The sequence below is a fragment of the Paroedura picta genome, chromosome 5, assembly GCF_049243985.1.
Source record: "Paroedura picta isolate Pp20150507F chromosome 5, Ppicta_v3.0, whole genome shotgun sequence".
Lineage (NCBI taxonomy): Eukaryota > Metazoa > Chordata > Lepidosauria > Squamata > Gekkonidae > Paroedura > Paroedura picta.
This window is the reverse complement of record NC_135373.1, coordinates 12,526,402-12,545,845: the sequence shown is the minus strand read 5'-3', so window position 1 is coordinate 12,545,845 and position 19,444 is coordinate 12,526,402. Positions and strand designations below refer to the sequence as shown.

Genomic DNA, 19,444 nt, shown 5'->3' with positions numbered 1-19,444 from the left:
TGGCAACTCTGATTTCTGGACATACACATGTGCACACCACCTCCTACCCTAATGCATTTACAGCCCACATTTGACGTTTCCCCCCTTTGTCTTGCAGCCCAGGAATGTGCCATCCTTTGGATCGTCTTTGCTACTACAGGAAACAAATTTGTTCTGCTAGTGGAAGACTTGGTTAGAGGCGGCTATTACATCGTATCATACCGCCAAGGTTGGGCCAACAATAGAAAGATGTGATTTGATTTGATTGATACAGAATTGGTGAACAATCCAGTAACTATCAGGCTGTGGAAAGGAACTACCAAAGCAAGGTTGCTAGGAGCTGGGTGCCTTCAGAACGCAGCAAATAGCCACAGCTGGGAAAATGCGGCTGATTGTGGCATGTCTGGCTTGTGAATCACAAACTGTTGTGGACTTTTAAGGGCTAAATGAACCAGTGAGATTTGTGTCTTTGTAGAGTGCCCCCCTTTGTAGACACTTTGTAGAGTGTCTTTGTAGATGAAACTTTGTAGAGTGATGCAGGTGAAGGAGGAGAGTGCAAAAGTTGGCTTGAAACTCAACATCAAGAAAACAAAGATCATGGCATCCGGCCCTCTCAATTCCTGGCAAATAGATGGGGAAGAAATGGAGATAGTGACAGCAAAGAAATTAAAAGACGCTTGCTCCTGGGGAGGAAAGCTATGGCAAATCTAGACAGCATCCTAAAAAGCAGAGACATCACTCTGCCAACAAAAGTGCGTTTAGTCAAGGCTATGGTCTTCCCAGTTGCAATGTATGGCTGCGAAAGTTGGACCATAAGGAAGGCCGAGCGTCAAAGAATTGAGGCTTTTGAACTCTGGTGCTGGAGAAGACTCTTGCGAGTCCCTTGGACTGCAAGGCGAACAAACCGGTCAGTCCTAGAGGAGATCAGCCCTGACTGCTCTTTAGAAGGCCAGATCCTGAAGATGAAACTCAAATATTTTGGCCACCTCATGAGAAGGAAGGACTCCCTGGAGAAGAGCCTAATGCTGGGAGCGATCGAGGGCAAAAGAAGAAGGGGACGACAGAGAATGAGGTGGCTGGATGGAGTCACTGAAGCAGTAGGTGCAAACTTAAATGGATTCCAGGGAATGGTAGAGGACAGGAAGGCCTGGAGGATCATTGTCCATGGGGTCGCGATTGGTCGGACACGACTTCGCACATAACAACAACAAGAGTGCCCCCACCCCACCCTGGTATCCTAGAGACAACAAACTCACTGGGATTTCCGGTTGCCTCTCCTTTACCTACCCTCCAAGTTTGGTGGTGATTGGATTTGCAGGGTCTGAATTATGGCCCTCCCCCAAGAGGGGGCAACTTAGGAAGTTTGATTTCCCCCCCCCTCCACATACAGCCAGCTGGGTGACTGTGGGCTAGTCACAATTCTCTCAGAGCTGTTCTCATAGAGCCAGTCTCTTGGTACTCTCTCAGCCTCATCTAACTAATCGGGTGTTGGTTGTGGGGAGAGGAAGGGAAAGGTGTTTGTGAACCACTCTGGGACTCCTTTGGGTCATGAAAAGTCTACTTTTGACTACCACAGAAAGCACGACAGTTATTATTATTACTAGCAAGAAAGCCCATTGCAACCAGGAATACAATGGGCACTAAGAACCAGGAGACACAGGAGGTGCAGATCTCTCTCTGTCTCTCTCTCTCTGTCTCTCTCTCACTCTCTCTCTCGCTGCATGTCTTTTGGTGTGCCTCGCAGCAGGAGGCATCGCAGGTAATCAGGGCTTGGGTGTAGGAGGGAATGAGGGCTGGTGTGCAGTTTGGGCCAGCTTTCTGTCTGTCTCTCTCTCTCCCTCCATCGCAGCAGGGGTGGGTCTCTCTGTGTCTCTCTCTGTGGCAGCAGGAGCCATAGCAGATAATTAGGGCTCGTTCTTAGGAAGGAAGCAGGGCTGGTCAGCAGCTTGGGGCATCTCTCTCTGTTTCTCTCTGCCTCCCTCGCAGCAGGAGTGATAGGAGGGAATGAGGGCTCGTGTTCGGTCTTTCAGGGCTCTGTGTCTCTCGCTCTGTCTCTGGCGCATCTGAGAGGAACGTGGCTAGCGTCCAGGGAGGGAGGGCGGGAGCTGTAGGGGCAGGGCCAATTAGGGTGCAGCCAGTGTTGCTGGCTGCACCCTGATTGGCCCTATTCCAACTCGGACACCTGGACACGTTCCACCCCCCCAGGCTGTTTCACAAATATATAGAGGATATATAAGATAAGGATTTATTGAATTGATATACCCCCCTCCTGAGTTTTGACAGCTCAGGGCAACACACATCAAAATCAGACCATACAATAAAAAAACATATAAATATTCAATTTACCATATCTAAATAAACACATTTAAAAACAAGAGTTAGTTTTTATTCACTGCTTTTCACTGCCAAAGCAGCTTACTATCGCCTTCCCTTCCTCTCCCCACAACAGACACCCTGTGAGGTAGGTGGGGCTGAGAGAGCTCTGAGAGAACTGAAATAAAATGCTTTATTGAACAGCCGTTGTTGGTTCTTCTCTCGACTTGCATCTGTGAAACTCTGACAAAAGGGCCGTGGGTACAGCCACAGAATGGCTGCCCCAAAAGGTGGAGTCTATCACGAAATGCCAGGGAGCAAGATTTCATATGACTGTAATAATAGCTCTGCAGCATTTTAGACAGTAGCTCTGTTTAAGTGGATGCATTTTAATTTGCACAGCCAATCAGAAACCATGTGGGACAAAAACCCCATGTTGCCTGGCCCTTGAGGGGCACCAGGAAAGGTGTCAGTGGTTGCCGTGGTGCCCAGAGGGGACTCCTGCACTACATATTAGCAATGTAGTCCATGTTCTAACCTAGAGGTTTCTTTCCCCTTGAATTGCAGCACAAGAAAAATTTCAACTGCTGTACCAGCTTCCTAAATTCATTCCCAAGGGTAAGAGCCACTACTTTATCTAATTTTCACCCTTCATCTTTCCTTCATGAAGCTCTAGATAGCATTGATCAGGGGTCCACAACCTTTTTGAGCATGTAAACACATTTTTTCGAAAAGAGGGATTGTTGATGGAATGCCAAAGAAGAAAACCTCTGGCAGAAGGTGACAACAGAAGGGGACAGATGAATCTCCCTGGTTAGAGAGTTTTGGTGCCTCAACCAAGAAGGTGTTCTACCATTTGCCACCTGCCTAATTTCAAAAGGTGGGGGTACCCAAACCAGGGCCTTGGAAAATGACCATAAGATTTGGGCTGATTCATAAGGGAACAGATGGTCCTTCGGGCATGTTGGGCCCAAACCATATACAGCCCAGCACCTAGAAACGTTTTATCACAACTTCCTTAATACACCCCACCCCATTTAGGACATTCCAGTGAGGACATCCAGCTATAACGGGTAGATTGACTAGCCTGATTTTGTCAGATCTTGGAAGCTAAGCAAGGGAGACCCTGGCTTATATTTGGATGGGAGATGATGGCCTGATGGTAAAGAAAATGATTGCAACCATCTGATTGATCATGCAGTAATTAGGGATTAGCTATAATTCTACATCCTGTCCTGGTTCAAGTCTTTGGTTCTTACCAGGCCGAGAAAACGGCCTGTTCTTCTCTGGAATGTAGTTTTTTGTAAGCTCTATCACAAAACCAAAGTTTATCTTATAGCTGAGGTAGTCCTTCTCAAAGCTAGAGAAATGGAAGAAGAGCGTGTTGCTACTGTTTATATAAACAGTTGGAGGTTGGGGGGGTAAAGCATGCCAGCAGCTTTTTGGACCTGTCAACAGTTCCTGGAAGGCTGGCGTAAGAGCTGAAAGTGTTCCCAGGAGGTGGAGTGGGGAGGTAGACACCCCAGGCTATTGGCTCATCCTGCAAGGCAATCCTCTTCCTGCCTCCAAGGAAAGAGTATTTAACACTATGTAATCCTATTGTTCATCTTCGTGGTTTCTGTGCAGTCCCGCAGGCCTGCTACGGAGAAATAACTAGCCAGCTCAAAGAAAAAAAGTCTCCCAAGAGTGCTCCCCCCTCCCCTCACAGAGTGACTTTCCCTCCCGAAGTCACGTGATGTGGGAGGAGCCAGCACTCTCCCCTCAGTCCTTTTTCTGCTGCTGTGGAAGAAGGATGCTAGCCTATTAGCTCTTTAATTCCCCCAGAAAATTCTGTGAGGTTAAACTTTTCGATTTGAGAGGATTTTGGAATTTTTATTCAATTTAAGAGTGTAGTGCCAAGATGGCCCAAATGGATCTTCACTTCTCTTGCCTCTTATATTTGGGTGAGGGGCATCTAATAGGCAACTGCCCCTCATGCAAGAGGCTTACGCTGTGTTGTGGGAGAAATCTCTGAGACCTTCAGAGGCATCTGGCCCTTCTACATCTGAGACTTTCCCTTCTGGTAAGATTGTTGTGGAGAAGCAAAGGGCTACATCAGAGCCACTTAAAAAGAAAAAGAAGAGGGCTAGGGAATCCTCACGAGGACATTCCCCTTCAGTTTCGCCTGAAAAATCTCTGAGTTTATTAAAGTTTGCCCTATGAAAATCCAACATCCGCTTCTGGCTACAAGCTTCCTTGGCTCCCCATCTCAAAAGGAATTCTATGAGGACATGGTCACTTCCCCCTAGGGTCCCCACCTCCTTCACCTCATCCACCAACTCTTGCCTGTTGGTCAGTATTAAGTCCAGTATGGCTGAACCTCTTGCGGGTTCATCTACCATTTGATAAATGAAATTGTCAGCCAGGCAGGTCAGAAAGTTGCATGACTGAGGACGCTTCGCAGAGTTTGTTTCCCAGTACACATCTGGGAAATTGAAGTCACCCATGATGACAAGGTCCTTCCGCTTGGATATTTTCTCAAGCTGCTCACAAAGTGCAGCATCCACATCCTCTCGTTGGTCAGGCGGTCGGTAGCAGACATCAACCACCACACTGTTTGTTTTCCCCTCTCCTATTTTCACCCAGATGCTTTCTACTGTAGATATGCTCTCCTTCACTAGAATTTCCTGACAGGTAAGCCCTTTCCTCACATACAGTACCACTCCTCCACCTCTTCGATCTATTCTGTTTTTTCTGAACAGTTCATATCCATCCACCATTACATTCCAGTCATGAGAATCATTCCACCAAGTTTCTGTGATGCCTACTAGATCATACCTTTCCATCAGCATGAGAAGTTCCAGCTCTTCCTTCTTATTGCCCATGCTTCAGGCGTTAGTATAAAGACATCTGAATCCTTTTACTTTTGGTTCCCTATGAGCTGGCCTTGCCGGTTGGGCTGCCCCCGATCGTTCTCCTTCCTTACACTCCCTATGTTGATCGTCTCCTTCCCCTAGTGGCTTTAGGTAAAGCTCTCCTGATGAATCTCCCCAGGTTCCTGCCAAACACATTCTTCCCCAGCTTCGACAAGTGCAGTCCATCAGGTGCTAGTAGGCCTTCCTCAAGAAAGCCTATCCCATGGTCCCAGAAACCAAATCTCTCCTGCCGGCACCAACTACGCAGCCAGTGATTCACCTCCATTATATTCCTCTCCCGACGCATTCCTCTTCCCTTGACAGGCAAGATTGAAGAGAATACCACTTGTGCCCCCATTTGCTTGAGCTTCCTCCCCAGATCTTGATAGTCTTTTTTAATAGAAGCGATGGTATTCAGGGACATGTCATTGGTTCCCACATGGACCATCACAAATGGGTAGCGATCCATAGATTAGAGGAGTTTGGGCAGCTGTTCTGAAACGTCTTTAATTTTTGCCCCTGGCAAGCAACACACCAGGGGTTAGGGGGTCGGGCCCAGCCACATGGCGATCCATTCCTCTTAGCAGGGAGTCTCCAATTACCAGTACTCTCCTTTTTTTGTTCATCTCAACTCCATTTCCTTCTGTCCCCGTGGACTCTTCCCTTTGTCTTGGACTTTGTTTTGGGACCTCTTCCCTTGTTGACCCTTGCACCTCCTCTGCAAGGGCCTGAAATATATTCTGGAGCTCCAAAGGCCCCGAGAACTGTCTTGCTCTTCGCCGTTGAGTCTTTTTCCGAAATGTCTGCCGAGGCTCCATAGTGAGGTCAATCTCCTAATCCTCTTCAGCAGTGGTCCCCAACCTTTTTGAGTTTGGGGACCGGCAGGGCAACTGCCCGCCTGTGCATGCCATGCATGCACGGCTGCGCCCGTGCATTGCGCACATGCGAGCCGCGCATGCGCACATGCACCATGCCCGGCTGGAATTGCACACACGCTGCACTTTCACACATGCGCAACAGTGCCGTGCATGCGCGATTCCGGCCACGCAGGCGCGGCCCTATTCCCTCTCCCCCCCCCCCGCAGTAAGAAGCCTCCCGGGCCGCAAGCTTGCGGCCTGGGAAGTTTTTTACTGCGGGGGGGGGGCGGGGAGAGGGAGCCGCGGCTGTATCCTCTTTATTCCGAGTTGCATGGTCTATGAACGCTTCTAGGTAACACTGTGTGTGAACGAGACCTTGGGGTACTTGTGGAATGTAAACTAAACATGAGCAGACAGTGTGATGCAGCAGTAAAAAGGCAAATGCCATTTTGGGCTGTATCAACAGGGGCATAACATCAAAATCACAAGACGTCATAGTCCCATTGTATACGGCACTGGTCAGACCACACCTGGAGTACTGTGTGCAGTTCTGGAGGCCTCCTGGAGAAAAGGAGGTTGAGAGGGCACATGATAGCCCTCTTTAAGTATTTGAAAGGTTGTCATTTGGAGGAGGGCAGGATACTGTTCCCATTGGCTGCAGAGGAAAGGACACGCAGTAATGAGCCAGTTTGGTGTAGTGGTTAGGAGTGCGGACTTCTAATCTGGCATGCCAGGTTCGATTCTGCGCTCCCCCCACATGCAACCAGCTGGGTGACCTTGGGCTCGCCACGGCACTGATAAAACTGTTCTGACCGAGCAGTGATATCAGAGCTCTCTCAGCCTCACCCACCTCACAGGGTGTCTGTTGTGGGGAGAGGAATGGGAAGGCGACTGTAAGCCGCTTTGAGCCTCCTTCGGGTAGGGAAAAGCGGCATATAAGAACCAACTCTTCTTCTTCTTCTCTTCTTCTAATGGGTTTATAGGCTAGATATCAGGAAAAATTTTTTTACTGTCAGTGTAGTTCAGCAGTGGAATAGGCTGCCTAAGGAGGTGGTGAACTCCCCCTCACTGGCAGTCTTCAAGCAAAGGTTGGATACACACTTTTCTTGGATGCTTTAGGATCCTTTGGGCTGATCCTGTGTTGAGCAGAGGGTTGGACTAGATGGCCCTTCCAACTCTATGATTCTATTATTCTATGAGAGTAGACCAGATTTTGGAGGCTGCCCGCCGGCCTTCCACTCGACATTCATATGATGCTAAATGAAATAGATTTATACAATGGGCTGCAGAGTCCGGCCATGATGCCGATTCCTGTTCCCTCTCAGTGATTTTTTCTTATTTAAGTAAATTAAAAGACAGAGGATTCTCTAGCTCCTCTATCAAAGTACATTTCGCAGCTATGTCCGCATCTCATGAGATGATCAAAGGTAAATCAGTTTTTGCTCACTCGTTAACTTCAAAGTTTCTGAAAGATTTGAAAAATATATTCCTACCTATTGTTCCTGTAATTCCACAATGGAGTTTATCCCTTGTTTTATCTCGTTTAACTCATAAACCTTTTGAATCTTTGGCAAAAATGGACTTGTCTTTTTTGTCTTTTAAAGTTGCTTTTTTGGTTGCAATAACCGCAGCTCGTAGGGTGGGGGAGCTTGAAGCACTGTCTTCTGAACCTCCATTTTTACACATTTTTCCTGATAAGGTTATCGTAGAATCATAGAATCATAGAGCTGGAAGGGGCCATACAGGCCATCTAGTCCAACCCACTGCTCAATGCAGGATCAGCCCTAAGCATCCTAAAACAGGATGTTTTAAAGCGTTATGTTACGCTCTAGCATTTCTTTTCTCCCTAATGTGGTATCTAAATTTTATTTGGGCCAATTTTTGTCCTTCCAGTGTTTTTTCCACATCCCACCTCTCAGTTTGAAAAACAGATGCACACACTAGATGTTCACAGATCCATACTTTTTTTATTTGGACAGAACAAGAGACTTTAGACAGGACAAATCACTTTTTGTCTGTTTCCGGGGTGCGAGGAAGGGTAAGGCTGCATCTGCTTAAACTATTTCACGATGGATTGTACAAGCAATCTCTCATGCATACAAGGTTGCCGGAGTAGACTGCCCATTGGGTATTAAAGCACACTCCAGCATTCGCAGCTCACCTCCCAATGCGTGATATTTGCAGAGCAGCTACATGGTCAACACCTGGCACCTTCATACATCACTACTCCATTGACGTTGATTCCGGAAGAGATGCAGCAGTGGGAAATGCGGTGTTAAAATCAATAATCCGCGAGTAGCCCACCCCAAGTCCATTGGTGAGTCATCTTGCTAATCTCCCATGTGGGACTGCACAGAAACCACGGAGATGAAAACAGGGTTGCACTTACCTGTAACTGTTGTTCATCGAGTGGTCTTCTGTGCAGTCATACAACCCTCCCTCCATCCCCGCTGGGCCGCTACTTATTGATACCCCACTGAGTGGCAAGGGGAAAGGACTGAGGGGAGAGTGCTAACTCCTCCCACATCACGTGATTTTGGGCGGGAAAGTCACTCTGACGGGAGGGGGGAGCACTCTTGGGAGACTTTTTTTCTTTGAGCTGGCTAGTTATTTCTCCACAGCAGGCCTGCGATCTTCGCTGAACCCATGTGTGACTCCACAGCGGGGAAGGAGGGAGGGTTGTGTGACTGCACAGAAGACCACTCGATGAACAACAGTTACAGGTAAGTGCAACCCTGTTTTCTCCCCTGTGTCTATATTTCTTCGTCAGTAAAAATATAAAAAGGTTTTTCTCCCAGTGTGATTCATTGGGACTGAGCAAAAGAACCCTAATTTGGCCATTTGGCTATCTGAGACCACCAAGGAAGACCAGGGTCATGACATGGTGACAGGCATTGGAAAACCACCTCTATTAGTCTCTTTAGAAAAACCCACAAGGGGTTCCTGGAAATTGGCTGGAACTCAGTGGACACCTCTTTACCCCCACCAAAGAGGGCAGGCCTGTCCATATGATCCTCTCCCTCCCCTTTCCTTTTCCCTTTGCAGGTTCAGATAAAGGTTTCGTAATGCTCCTGGGAACAGAGCAGTATACGAACCATACTCTCATCCCCAGAGGCTTGGCCTTGAATCCTTTCACGATGATGCTGTACATCTGGGGGAACGTGGTTTTACAAAGGTAGGATGCCATGCCCTGAACCTGCCACTTGGAGTGTTGCTGCTATATTTCCTTCGCCTCTCTTGTCAAAGTCACAAATTCTCCACCCCTCCTTCAGGAGCCATGGAACAAAATTGTCCAGGGCTTTGTGATTGGATGTCATCAATAGGTGGATAATTTCATTGAGTAGCCTTGTTGATCTAGATTTGAGTTCAGCAGCTCCATAGAGACCAACAAAACTTTTAGGATATCTGACATGGGGAGCATTGACCCTCAAAATCTTATATCTTTTTGATCTATGAATCTGTCAATATGAAGATGACACCTACTTTGTAATAATCTAAGCTTCTGTGTGTGACCTCACAAAAAAATTAGGGAGGGCAGAGACTTCAGTGGGATACAGTGCCCCTGGAGTCTACCCTCCAAAGCATCTGTTTTCTCCAAGGGAACTGATCTCTGTAGTCTGGAGATGAGGTGCAAATTTGGGGGATCCCCTGGTCCTACCTGGAGGCTGGCATCCATGGAACCAATGCTTGGAGGCCACAAACCTTGGAGACCATGATCCAAAGCTTGGAGGCTGTGGTCAGATGTTCATGGCGGAAAAGGTGAAACTGAATCCAGATCAGAGAAAAGTGGTGCTGGTTAGGAAAAGTGGGCAAATGAGGACAAGATGCAGTCCAGTAAGGAGAAGTGCAGATTTCTACACCCGGGTGACAAAAGTGAGAAGCATGCATCATGGATGGAAGAGACACTTTTTGGTAGCAGCATGTGTGAATAAGAATCTTCGGTAATGGTGGACTGTGAGCTAAATATGAGCAGACAGTGGGATGAATCCAGTCAGCATGGATTTGTCTCCAACAGCTCTTGTCAGACCAACCTGGGTGTAAACTGCACGGAGCTTTTATTCCAACGCCAGATCGATTCAGTCCCTGCCCTCTACACAGAATGCTATTTCCGTTTGGATTTGGGGCAATTTAAATTTTCCTTCTGCAGCAAGAAGGATTGATCCGGAGTGACCCTACCTTTATTGTGCGATATCTTGGAGTGTTTTTAATCCTGAATATATTTTAAAATCTGGATTGGGAAACCAAGCTCCATGGTAGAGAACGTCTGATAGGCCACACCTGATCATGTGACAAACTTGTCTTAAAGGAGAAGCCCCTAATTTCTCTCAACTTCTGTCGGTCCTGGATTTTTCCTCCCTCCTCTGCCGTTTTCGATCTTCTCCCCCACCCCCTCCAAGAAAAGAAAGAGGCTCCTTGCCTGGCTCCTCTCCCCCCCTTCTGAACTACCCTAACCACGTGTAGAAGACTTTCCTGTTTCAATGGGGAGGAGGGGGGGAGAGGAAGACCCAAGTTCAAAGCAATCTGAATTCAACAGGCATGACAATGGAATAAAGAAAGTAAGTGCAGACTCTGCCCTGGTTTCCTTTTTTGACCAAGTAACAGGTTTGCTGGATCGTAGAAATTCGGTTGATGTCGTTTACTTGGATTTTACTAAAGCTTTTGATAAGGTTCCCCATGATGTTCTGATGGATAAATTGAAGCACTACAATCTGGATTTTCAGATAGTTAGGTGGATAGGGAATTGGTTCAAGAACCGCACTCAAAGAGTTGTTGTTAATGGTGTTTCATCAGACTGGAGGGAGGCGAGTAGCGGGGTACCTCAGGGCTCGGGGCTCGGTCAGGTACTCTTTAACATATTTATTAATGACCTAGATGAGGGGGTGGAGGGACTACTCATCAAGTTTGCAGATGACACCAAATTGGGAGGACTGGTAAATACTCCAGAAGATAGAGACACAATGGAAAAAATGGGCAAATGAGAACAAGATGCAATTTAATAAAGATAAGTGTTAAGTTCTGCATCTGGGTCAGAAAAATGAAAAACATGCCTACTGGATGGGGGATACACTTCTAGGTAACACTATGTGTGAACGAGATCTTGGGGTACTTGTGGATTGTAAGCTAAACATGAGCAGGCAGTGTGATGCAGCGGTAAAAAAGGCAAATGCCATTTTAATGATTATTAATGATCTAGATGATGTGATGCCCCTGTATCAACAGGGACATCAGATCAGTATCACAAGATGTCATAGTCCCATTGTATACGGCACTGGTCAGACCACACCTGGAGTACTATGTGCAGTTCTGGAGGCCTCACTTCAAGAAGGACATGGATAAAATTGAAAGGGTACAGAGGAGAGCGACGAGGATGATCTGGGGCCAAGGGACCAAGCCCTATGAAGATAGGTTGAGGGACTTGAGAATGTTCAGCCTGGAGAAAAGGAGGTTGAGAGGGGACATGATAGCCCACTAAGTATTTGAAAGATTGTCACTTGGAGGAGGGCAGGATGCTGTTCCCGTTGGCTGCAGAGGAGAGGACATGCAGTAATGGGTTTAAACTACAAGTACAACGATATAGGCTAGATATCAGGAAAAAAATTTTCTCAGTCAGAGTAGTTCAGCAGTGGAATAGGCTGCCTAAGGAGGTGGTGAGCTCCCCCTCACTGGCAGTCTTCAAGCAAAGGTTGGATACACACTTTTCTTGGATGCTTTAGGATGCTTAGGGCTAATCCTGCGTTGAGCAGGGAGTTGGACTAGATGGCCTGTATGGCCCCTTCCAACTCTATGATTCTATGATATTGTTCCTAAGGCTGTCTTTCTTTCAGCATAACTGATATTCTCCTGTATGTGATGTTGTTTGTTGATCACACTGGTTTGGACCCTGTGGCGGAAGCATTCTGTAGAGGTCCAGTGTGGTATATGGGGTGGGGGGTGTCCATGTCCACTCTATGATTCTATGATTCTATGAAGCAGCAAAGAAGGCAAATGTAGTCTTGGGCTATATCAACAGAGGCATCCCATCAAAATCACAAGATGTTATAGTCTCACTGCATGCCACATTAGTCAGACCTGGAGTCCTGTTGCAGTTTTGGAGGCCTCACTTCAAAAAGGTCTTCAAACAGCCCTGTACAATGAGTGGGGGTGGTGGAGGTGGTTACCCAGAGAAACTGTATTGTAGCTCCTCCCGGAGTTGGCAACCAGCCAGAAAAGAGGGTGGAGAAGGTAGAATTGGGCTTGCAAAGCAAAAACAGGCATGTTCCTCCACAGACTGTTTTATTTGCTTGGACTCTGAATGGGGTTTCCTCAGCAGTCATTTTCTTGGGGGTGGTGGGGTGTGATTCGATTTTCTTGTATTATAAATGGTTTTAGTTGAGAACTGCAAGTTCCCTTGAGCCGCCCGAGCCAGCTTGGTGTAGTGGTGAAGAGCATCAGCCTTTGATTTTGAGAGTCTGGGTTCAATTCCTCAATCCTCCTCCACACAAAGCCTCCTGGATGACTTGGGGCCAGTTCCACTTCTCTTAGAGTTCTCTCAGCCCCACCTACCTCACTGGTTGGTTGTTGTGCGAAGGGGAAGGTGGCTGTAAGCCACCTTGAGACTCCTTTGTGATAGTAAAAAGATGTAAACAAAAGAATCCAATAGAAACTGGGTAACACACAATCCTTCTGCCCCTCTGTTGAAACATACTCATAGAATCATAGAGTAATAGAGTTGGAAGGGACCTCATGGGTCATCTAGTCCAACCCTCTGCACTATGCAGGACATTCACATCCCAATCGCTCATCTACTGTAACCTGCTACCCCTTTGCCTTCACAGAATCAGCCTCTCCGTCAGATGGCTATCTAGCCTCTGCTTAAAAATGTCCAAAGATGGAGAACCCACCACCTCCTGAGGAAGCCTGTTCCACTGAGAAACCGCTCTAACTGTCAGGAACTTCTTCCAGATGTTTAGATCGGATTTCTTTTGAATTAACTTCATCCCATTCGTTCTGTTCCATTCCTGTGGGGCAAGAGAGAACAATTCTGCTCCATCCTCTATATGGCACCCTTTTAAATACGAAGATGGTTATCAGATCCCTTCTCAGTCGTCTCCTCTCTAGGCTAAACAGACCAAGCTCCCCCAACCTTTCTTCATACATCTTGGCCTCCAAACCCCTTACCATCTTTGTTGCCCTCCTCTGGACACGTTCTAGTTTGTCAACATCCCTCTTCAATTGGGGTGACCAAAACTGAACACAGTACTCCAAGTGAGGCCGAACCAGAGCAGAGTACAGCGGTACCATCACCTCCCGTGATCTGGACACGATAGTCCGTTTGATACAGCCCAAAATCCCATTTTCCTTTTTAGCCACTGAGTCACACTGCTGACTCATGTTCAATGTATGGCCTACTAAGACTCCTTTTCGCACATGCTACTGCCAAGACAAGTCTCCCCCATCTTATATTGGTGTATTTGGTTTTTCCTACCTAAATGCAGAACTTAACATTTGTCCCTATTGAACTTCATTTTATTCCGTTTAGCCCACTTCCTGAGTCTATCAAGATCATCCTGTATTCTGTTGCTGTCTTCAGTTGTGTTTGCTACCCCTCTCAGTTTAGTATCATCTGCAAATTTAATGTATCCCCTCTAATCCCTCGTCCAAATCATTTATAAATATGTTGAACAACACAGGCTCCAGGACAGATTCTTGAGGTATTCCACTTGTCACTCTTTTCCAAGAAGATGCTGAACCATTAACAAATAGCCTTTGGGTACGATTTGTCAACCAGTTATTGATCCACTTGACAGAATTAGGATCCATACCGCATTTTACCAACTTGTGAACAAGAATATCATGTGGAACCTTATCAAAAGCTTTACTGAAATCCAGATGAACTATGTCCATGCCATTCCCCTGATCTAGCAAGATAGTCACTTTCTCGAAAAAAGAGATAAGGTTGGTCTGACATGACTTGTTCTTGCAAAACCCATGCTGAGTCTTTGAAATCAAAGCTCTCAGTTCCAGCTGCTCAAGGACCAAGTGTTTGATTATTTGTTTCAAAATTTTGCCAGCTACAGATGTCAAGTTGACGGGTCAATAATTGCTCGGATCCTCCTTTTTCCCTTTCTTGAAGATGGGGACAACTTTTGCCCGTCTCCAATCATATGGCACCTCACCTGTTCTCCAAGAAGTGTCAAAAATAATGGACAGAGGTTCAAAGATGACATCTGCAAGTTCTTTTAGTACCCTTGGAGTACTCTTTTAGTTCATCTAGCCCAGAAGACTTTGTTTCATTTAAAGAAACTAGGTGTTTATGGACTGTTCCAACAGTCATCCTAGGCCACCATTCCCGTCTCCTGTGTTGTGTTACGTTTTTGCCACATTGATCACTATTTCTCTCACAAGAGAAGACCGAGGAGAAATAGGAGATAAGCAGTTCAACCCTCTCTTCATCATCTGTTATAATTTCACTTTCTTGTCCTCGTAGTGGTCCTATGGTGTCCCTATTCTTTTTCTTGCTTGAAATGTAACTAAAGAAGCCTTTTTTTGTTATGTTTAGCATTTCTTGCTAGCCTAAGCTCATATTAAGCTTTAGCTTTTCTACCACTCCGCCTACAATTATTGGTTATTTGTTTATACTCATCCTTCCATTTCCTAAATGACTATTTTTTATTCCTCAAATCTTTTGAAAACTGCTTATGGGGCCAACTTGGCTTCCTTAGGCTCCTTCCATCTTTTCTTCTCAAGGGAATTGTTTGTGATTGAGCCATCAATATTTCACTTTTAAGAAACTCCCAGCTCTCTTGGACTCCCATCTCTTTTAGTCTTTCTGATCACGGGACACTACGCAACATACCTTTAAGTCTGTGAAAATCAGCTTTCCTGAAGTCCAGTCTATACGTATGACTACATAAAGGCTTTCTCTTTCCCATAATTGAAAATTCCAAAGGCACATGGTCACTGCTACCAAGTGTACCCACTATTTCCACCTCATCTACCAGTTGTTCCCTGTTGAGAATCAAGTCTAAAATAGCAGAGCCCCTGGTTCCCCTCTCTACTTTCTGGGAAATGAAGCTGTCAGCAAGACAAGTTAAGAATTTAACGGAGTTTGCATTTTTAGCAGAGTTGGTCTTCCAACAGATATCTGGGTAATTGAAGTCACCCATGAGCACTGTTTCCCCCTTTTGAAAATTTTTGTAATTTGGTCTAGCAGTATCTCATTCAAGTCCTCTGACTGGCTCGTTGGTCTATAGCAGACACCCACAATAATACCACTCTCATTTCCTACTCTTTTTATATTTACCCAAATACACTCAACTGAAATTTCATGCTCGGGTACCTGTATTTCTTCACAAGTATAAAGATTCCTAACATATATTGCTACACCCCCCCTTCTTTTTTTGTCTGTCCCTTCTGAATAGATTGTACCCCTCAATTTTAGTATTCCAATTGTGAATGTCCTACCCAGTTTCTGTGATTCCTATTAGGTCATAGCCCCCTTCCTCTATTACGACTACTAGTTCCTCTTACTTGTTTCCCATACTCTGTGCATTGGTGTAGAGACATCGTAGTCCATCCTTTGTGTGCCTCATGGTTTTGGTTTTTGATCTTCTTTGTAAGCTAGTAGTTCCCTGCTTATGTAACATTCCCTGTAGATTTGAGATCTTCTCATGTTCAGATCTTGCCATCACACCAAGTTCTGAATTTATGTCTCGCTCCCCCTTTGTGTCTAGTTTAAAGCTCTCTTCATGAGGTGTGCAAGGGTTCTCCCAAAAATACTTTTTCCGTCCCTTGTGAGGTGCATGCCGTCTCCTGATAATAGCCCCTCATATTGACATAGTTGACCATGATCTAGAAATCCAAATTGTTCCCGTCGACACCATTGACGTAGCCAGTCATTTACTTATACATTTGACTAGCTTTTTCCTGAAGGTTTTACATTCTTGGTCAAACCAGCCATTATTAGGGTAGGATAATGGCTTTAAAGGTTTATTGTTAATAAGCAAAGGTTTGATTAGGCTAATGATTTTGTCGTAGTGTTCTATGGCATCATGGCCAGGCTGTAAAAGGGCTGAATGCAGGGATGCATTTACTTGCATAATTTTTCTCTCTCTTCCTATGCCTCAACCACTTACAGGAAGGACTGATGAAAACACAACCTGTGCTCCCAGGTCCTTTACCTTTTCCCCCAGATCCACAAAGTCTTTTTAAATATTTTCCATGTTCTGCTGGGCAGTATTACTTGTACCTACATGGATGAGCAGGAAGGGGTAATGATCTGTAGGATTGATGAGCCTGTCCAGCCGTTCTGTCACATCCTTGATGCGTGCACCAGGTAGGCAGCAGACCTCTCGAGAAAACATGTCTGGTCTACACACTTCGGCCTCTACACCTCTTAGCAAGGAATCCCCAAATACCAGTACCCATTTCTTTGTACCCTTGGGAGCAGAACTAATACTCTTTCTTGTGGGAGACTGTGAAGTGTTTCCTGAGCTTTGTGGAGTCGGCGGGGGAGAAGAGCTAGGATTCTCACCTGTGGGGGACTGTGACTTTTTTCCTGGTCTACGTTGCTGCTTGTTCTTCATAGGGGATTGCACATGCTCCTGGGTTCCTGAATCAACCTCTTCAGGCAGACCTTGGAACCGATTGCTGAACATCAGTGGGTCAGACCTTCTCCTTAATCTTCTACTCCTATGTGTAACATTCCTCCAATTATTACCCTCCTGTATTAGGTGCTCCTGATTTTGTTTTGATAGATTTCCCTCCTCCTGCAGTGTAATCAATTGTTTCTCTAATCCCTGGACCTTCTCCTCCAGCAGAGCCACTAATTTGCTCTTGCTGCATTTGTTGCCCTGAGATAAAAATTGTTCCCCTGAGGTAAAAAGATAAACATTTCGCAGATGGTACATGTCACTACGCAACCTTCTTCAGTCTTCATGCCACTTTGATCCATCTGAACTGCTCCACAAACAGTCCTACACTTCACTGAAACCTTCGTCTTGATCCTCAGGCGAAAAGCCAACAGCCAAGAGTCTTTTAGCTCTTGCTCTTGGCGCCTTACAGAGTATTATGGTTTAATTCAGACTCGAAGAGTCTTTTGGGTTTTGTTGTGTTCATGCTGTATTCTAATTCTGTCTTCTTCTTGTGTTTGCTACCCCTCCCAATTTAGTATCATCTGCAAATTTAATAAGTATCCCCTCTCATACATCATCCAAATCATTTTTAAATATATGTTGAACAACACAGGCCCCAGGAGAGATCCCTGGGGCACCCCACTTGTCAATCTCCTCCAAGAGGATGCTGAACCATTAACAAATACCCTTTGGATATGATCTGTCAACATAAATTATACATCTAAAGTACCACGAAAACATAGTAACATTCTAAACATACCTTCAAATATCATATAGGCAATCGCGCAAAGTATGGGGTTGATCCACCAGTAGGATATGCAAATCCAATTAGCAGCAGGAATGTATTCATTTATACAAAGTTAGCTCCGAATAAGTCGGTGCGTAGAGGTGCTTCCAATCATCCTAATTAAAGGGCTGATGTCCAATATATTAATCCTCAAAAACAAGAAACAAGATAAATGCCAAGTAGAATGTAATCCATTTGAAAGATGAAGAAGCATTGTCACTGTAAAAGGGATTGATTGATGTTGCAACCTTGAAATTTGCCAGCAGTAATCATTTTGCTGCCAAAAAAAAGAAAGGTCATCCAGCGAATTATGTACAGTAGGATACCAATAGAACTTCATGGATACCATTATGGGTGCAGGATAAATGTTCCATAATTATAATCTTTAAAGGTCTGCTGGAAATGCCGATGTAACCCACTGCACATGTACACTTGATCACTTAAAGCCCAGACCTTTAGGAAAGAAATTAGTGTATATAGATATGGATTTTCTTGTATTTTCTTAAAATATACGGAGATGTTAAAAGAGTATAAAAAGAAAAAAATTAATAATGACACTAGAGATTATGGACTCCGGGGAATGGTAGAGAACAGGAAGGCCTGGAGGATCATTGTCCATGGGGTCACGATGGGTCGGACACGGCTTCACACCTAACAGCAACAAAGAGATTATCGATCTGACATTGTATATCCCTAAATCCTAGGAATCCTAAATTTAAATCAAAAACGGTCACCTGGGTCCCGAACACATTTTGTAGTTTGGAGGCTGATTCTGGCAGCCCTATGAGCTCTTCCTTAATGTGCCACTCCGCGTCCAGCTCACCAGGCAAGACAGCCAGTTAGATTTCAACTGGATCTTCCAAGGGTCAGACAGCTAGGCAGACTCAGATAGTATTTAATTTATCAAACAGGAAAATGAGGTGTTGAGTAAAGGTCTGAGTTTGGTACACTATAAATACAATGCATTTAAAATGTGTGTGGAGCTATTTAAGCTAACTCGACTGCTTAAATTAATACACTCTTTTGCTAATTCCCCCATATCCACATTAGATACCTTTAAGGATTAAATCCAACTTTATCCTTACTCAGGAGGTAAATGAGATCTCTGTGTTTGAAAAGGTTGTTTTAAGAGATCTTAAACACATGGAAATTGGCAAGAAAAGGCATGCATTTAAACCTTCAACATGAGTTTGAAGTGTTAAGGCTACAACCTGATAGTTTTATCATTATCAAACCTGCGGATAAGGGAGGGGATGTGGTTGTGCTTAACAAAACTAAATAAGATTTGGAGGTCCAATGAAAATCAGTATAAAAAAATTGATTTCAACAGATTGAATACCATTTCCAGGTTGATCAGAATTTTGATCCATTAAGGGCTGAGACTTGATTACATTTAAAGACTTTCTATACAGTTTCTATAAAATAAACACCCCAAGGTCCCTCAAGAGAGCCAGTTTGGTGTAGTGGTTAGGAGTGCGGACTTTTAATCTGGCATGCCAGGTTCGATTCTGCGCTCCCCCACATGCAACCAGCTGGGTGACTTTGGGCTCGCCACAGCACTGAGAAAGCTGTTCTGACCGGGCAGTGATATCAGCGCTCTCTCAGCCTCACCCACCCCACAGGGTGTCTGTTGGAACCTTTGTCAAAATATCTAGACTTTCATTTACAAAAAAATTCACCACAATGTAACTTGATTCTACATGATATTACTCACTTTATTAATTCTATTAGAATAGTTAAAATTTCATATGGGGCTTGTTTGTTGACACTTGATATTAATACTCTTTATACTAATATATACCCCACAAGGAAGTTCATTTAATGGTTGAGAAAAGTCTTAACAAATGCTCTAATCTGTTTCTGCCTCCAAATGCTCTGTTTCCACAAATGCTCAATATGTTTTTTTCAGACTTATTGGACATTATTTTGGAGAACAACTGCTTTATTTATTAGGGTAATTTATATTTGCAAATGTGTGGTTTGGCCATGGGTGCATCAATT

General features: G+C 45.0%; 1 protein-coding gene and 1 long non-coding RNA gene across 5 annotated transcripts in view; one reads left to right on the top strand and one right to left on the bottom strand.

Moving 5' to 3' along the window:
* LOC143837079 (uncharacterized) overlaps nucleotides 1-14,896 on the bottom strand; it is a 30,688-nt gene extending 15,792 nt beyond the window's left edge. The window contains exons 1-2 of the long non-coding RNA XR_013230905.1: nucleotides 14,880-14,896; nucleotides 9,702-9,808 (exon numbers count right to left, since the gene is read on the bottom strand). This is a non-coding gene — a long non-coding RNA (uncharacterized LOC143837079). The remainder of the gene's footprint in view (nucleotides 1-9,701; nucleotides 9,809-14,879) is intronic.
* LOC143837076 (cation channel sperm-associated auxiliary subunit gamma-like) overlaps nucleotides 1-19,444 on the top strand; it is a 114,082-nt gene that overhangs the window by 30,188 nt on the left and 64,450 nt on the right. For all 4 annotated transcript variants that reach the window (XM_077336530.1, XM_077336529.1, XM_077336532.1 and 1 more), the window contains 3 exons: nucleotides 98-208; nucleotides 2,860-2,910; nucleotides 9,089-9,218. In XM_077336530.1, coding sequence (XP_077192645.1) covers nucleotides 98-208; nucleotides 2,860-2,910; nucleotides 9,089-9,218 — 292 coding nt within the window. The remainder of the gene's footprint in view (nucleotides 1-97; nucleotides 209-2,859; nucleotides 2,911-9,088; nucleotides 9,219-19,444) is intronic.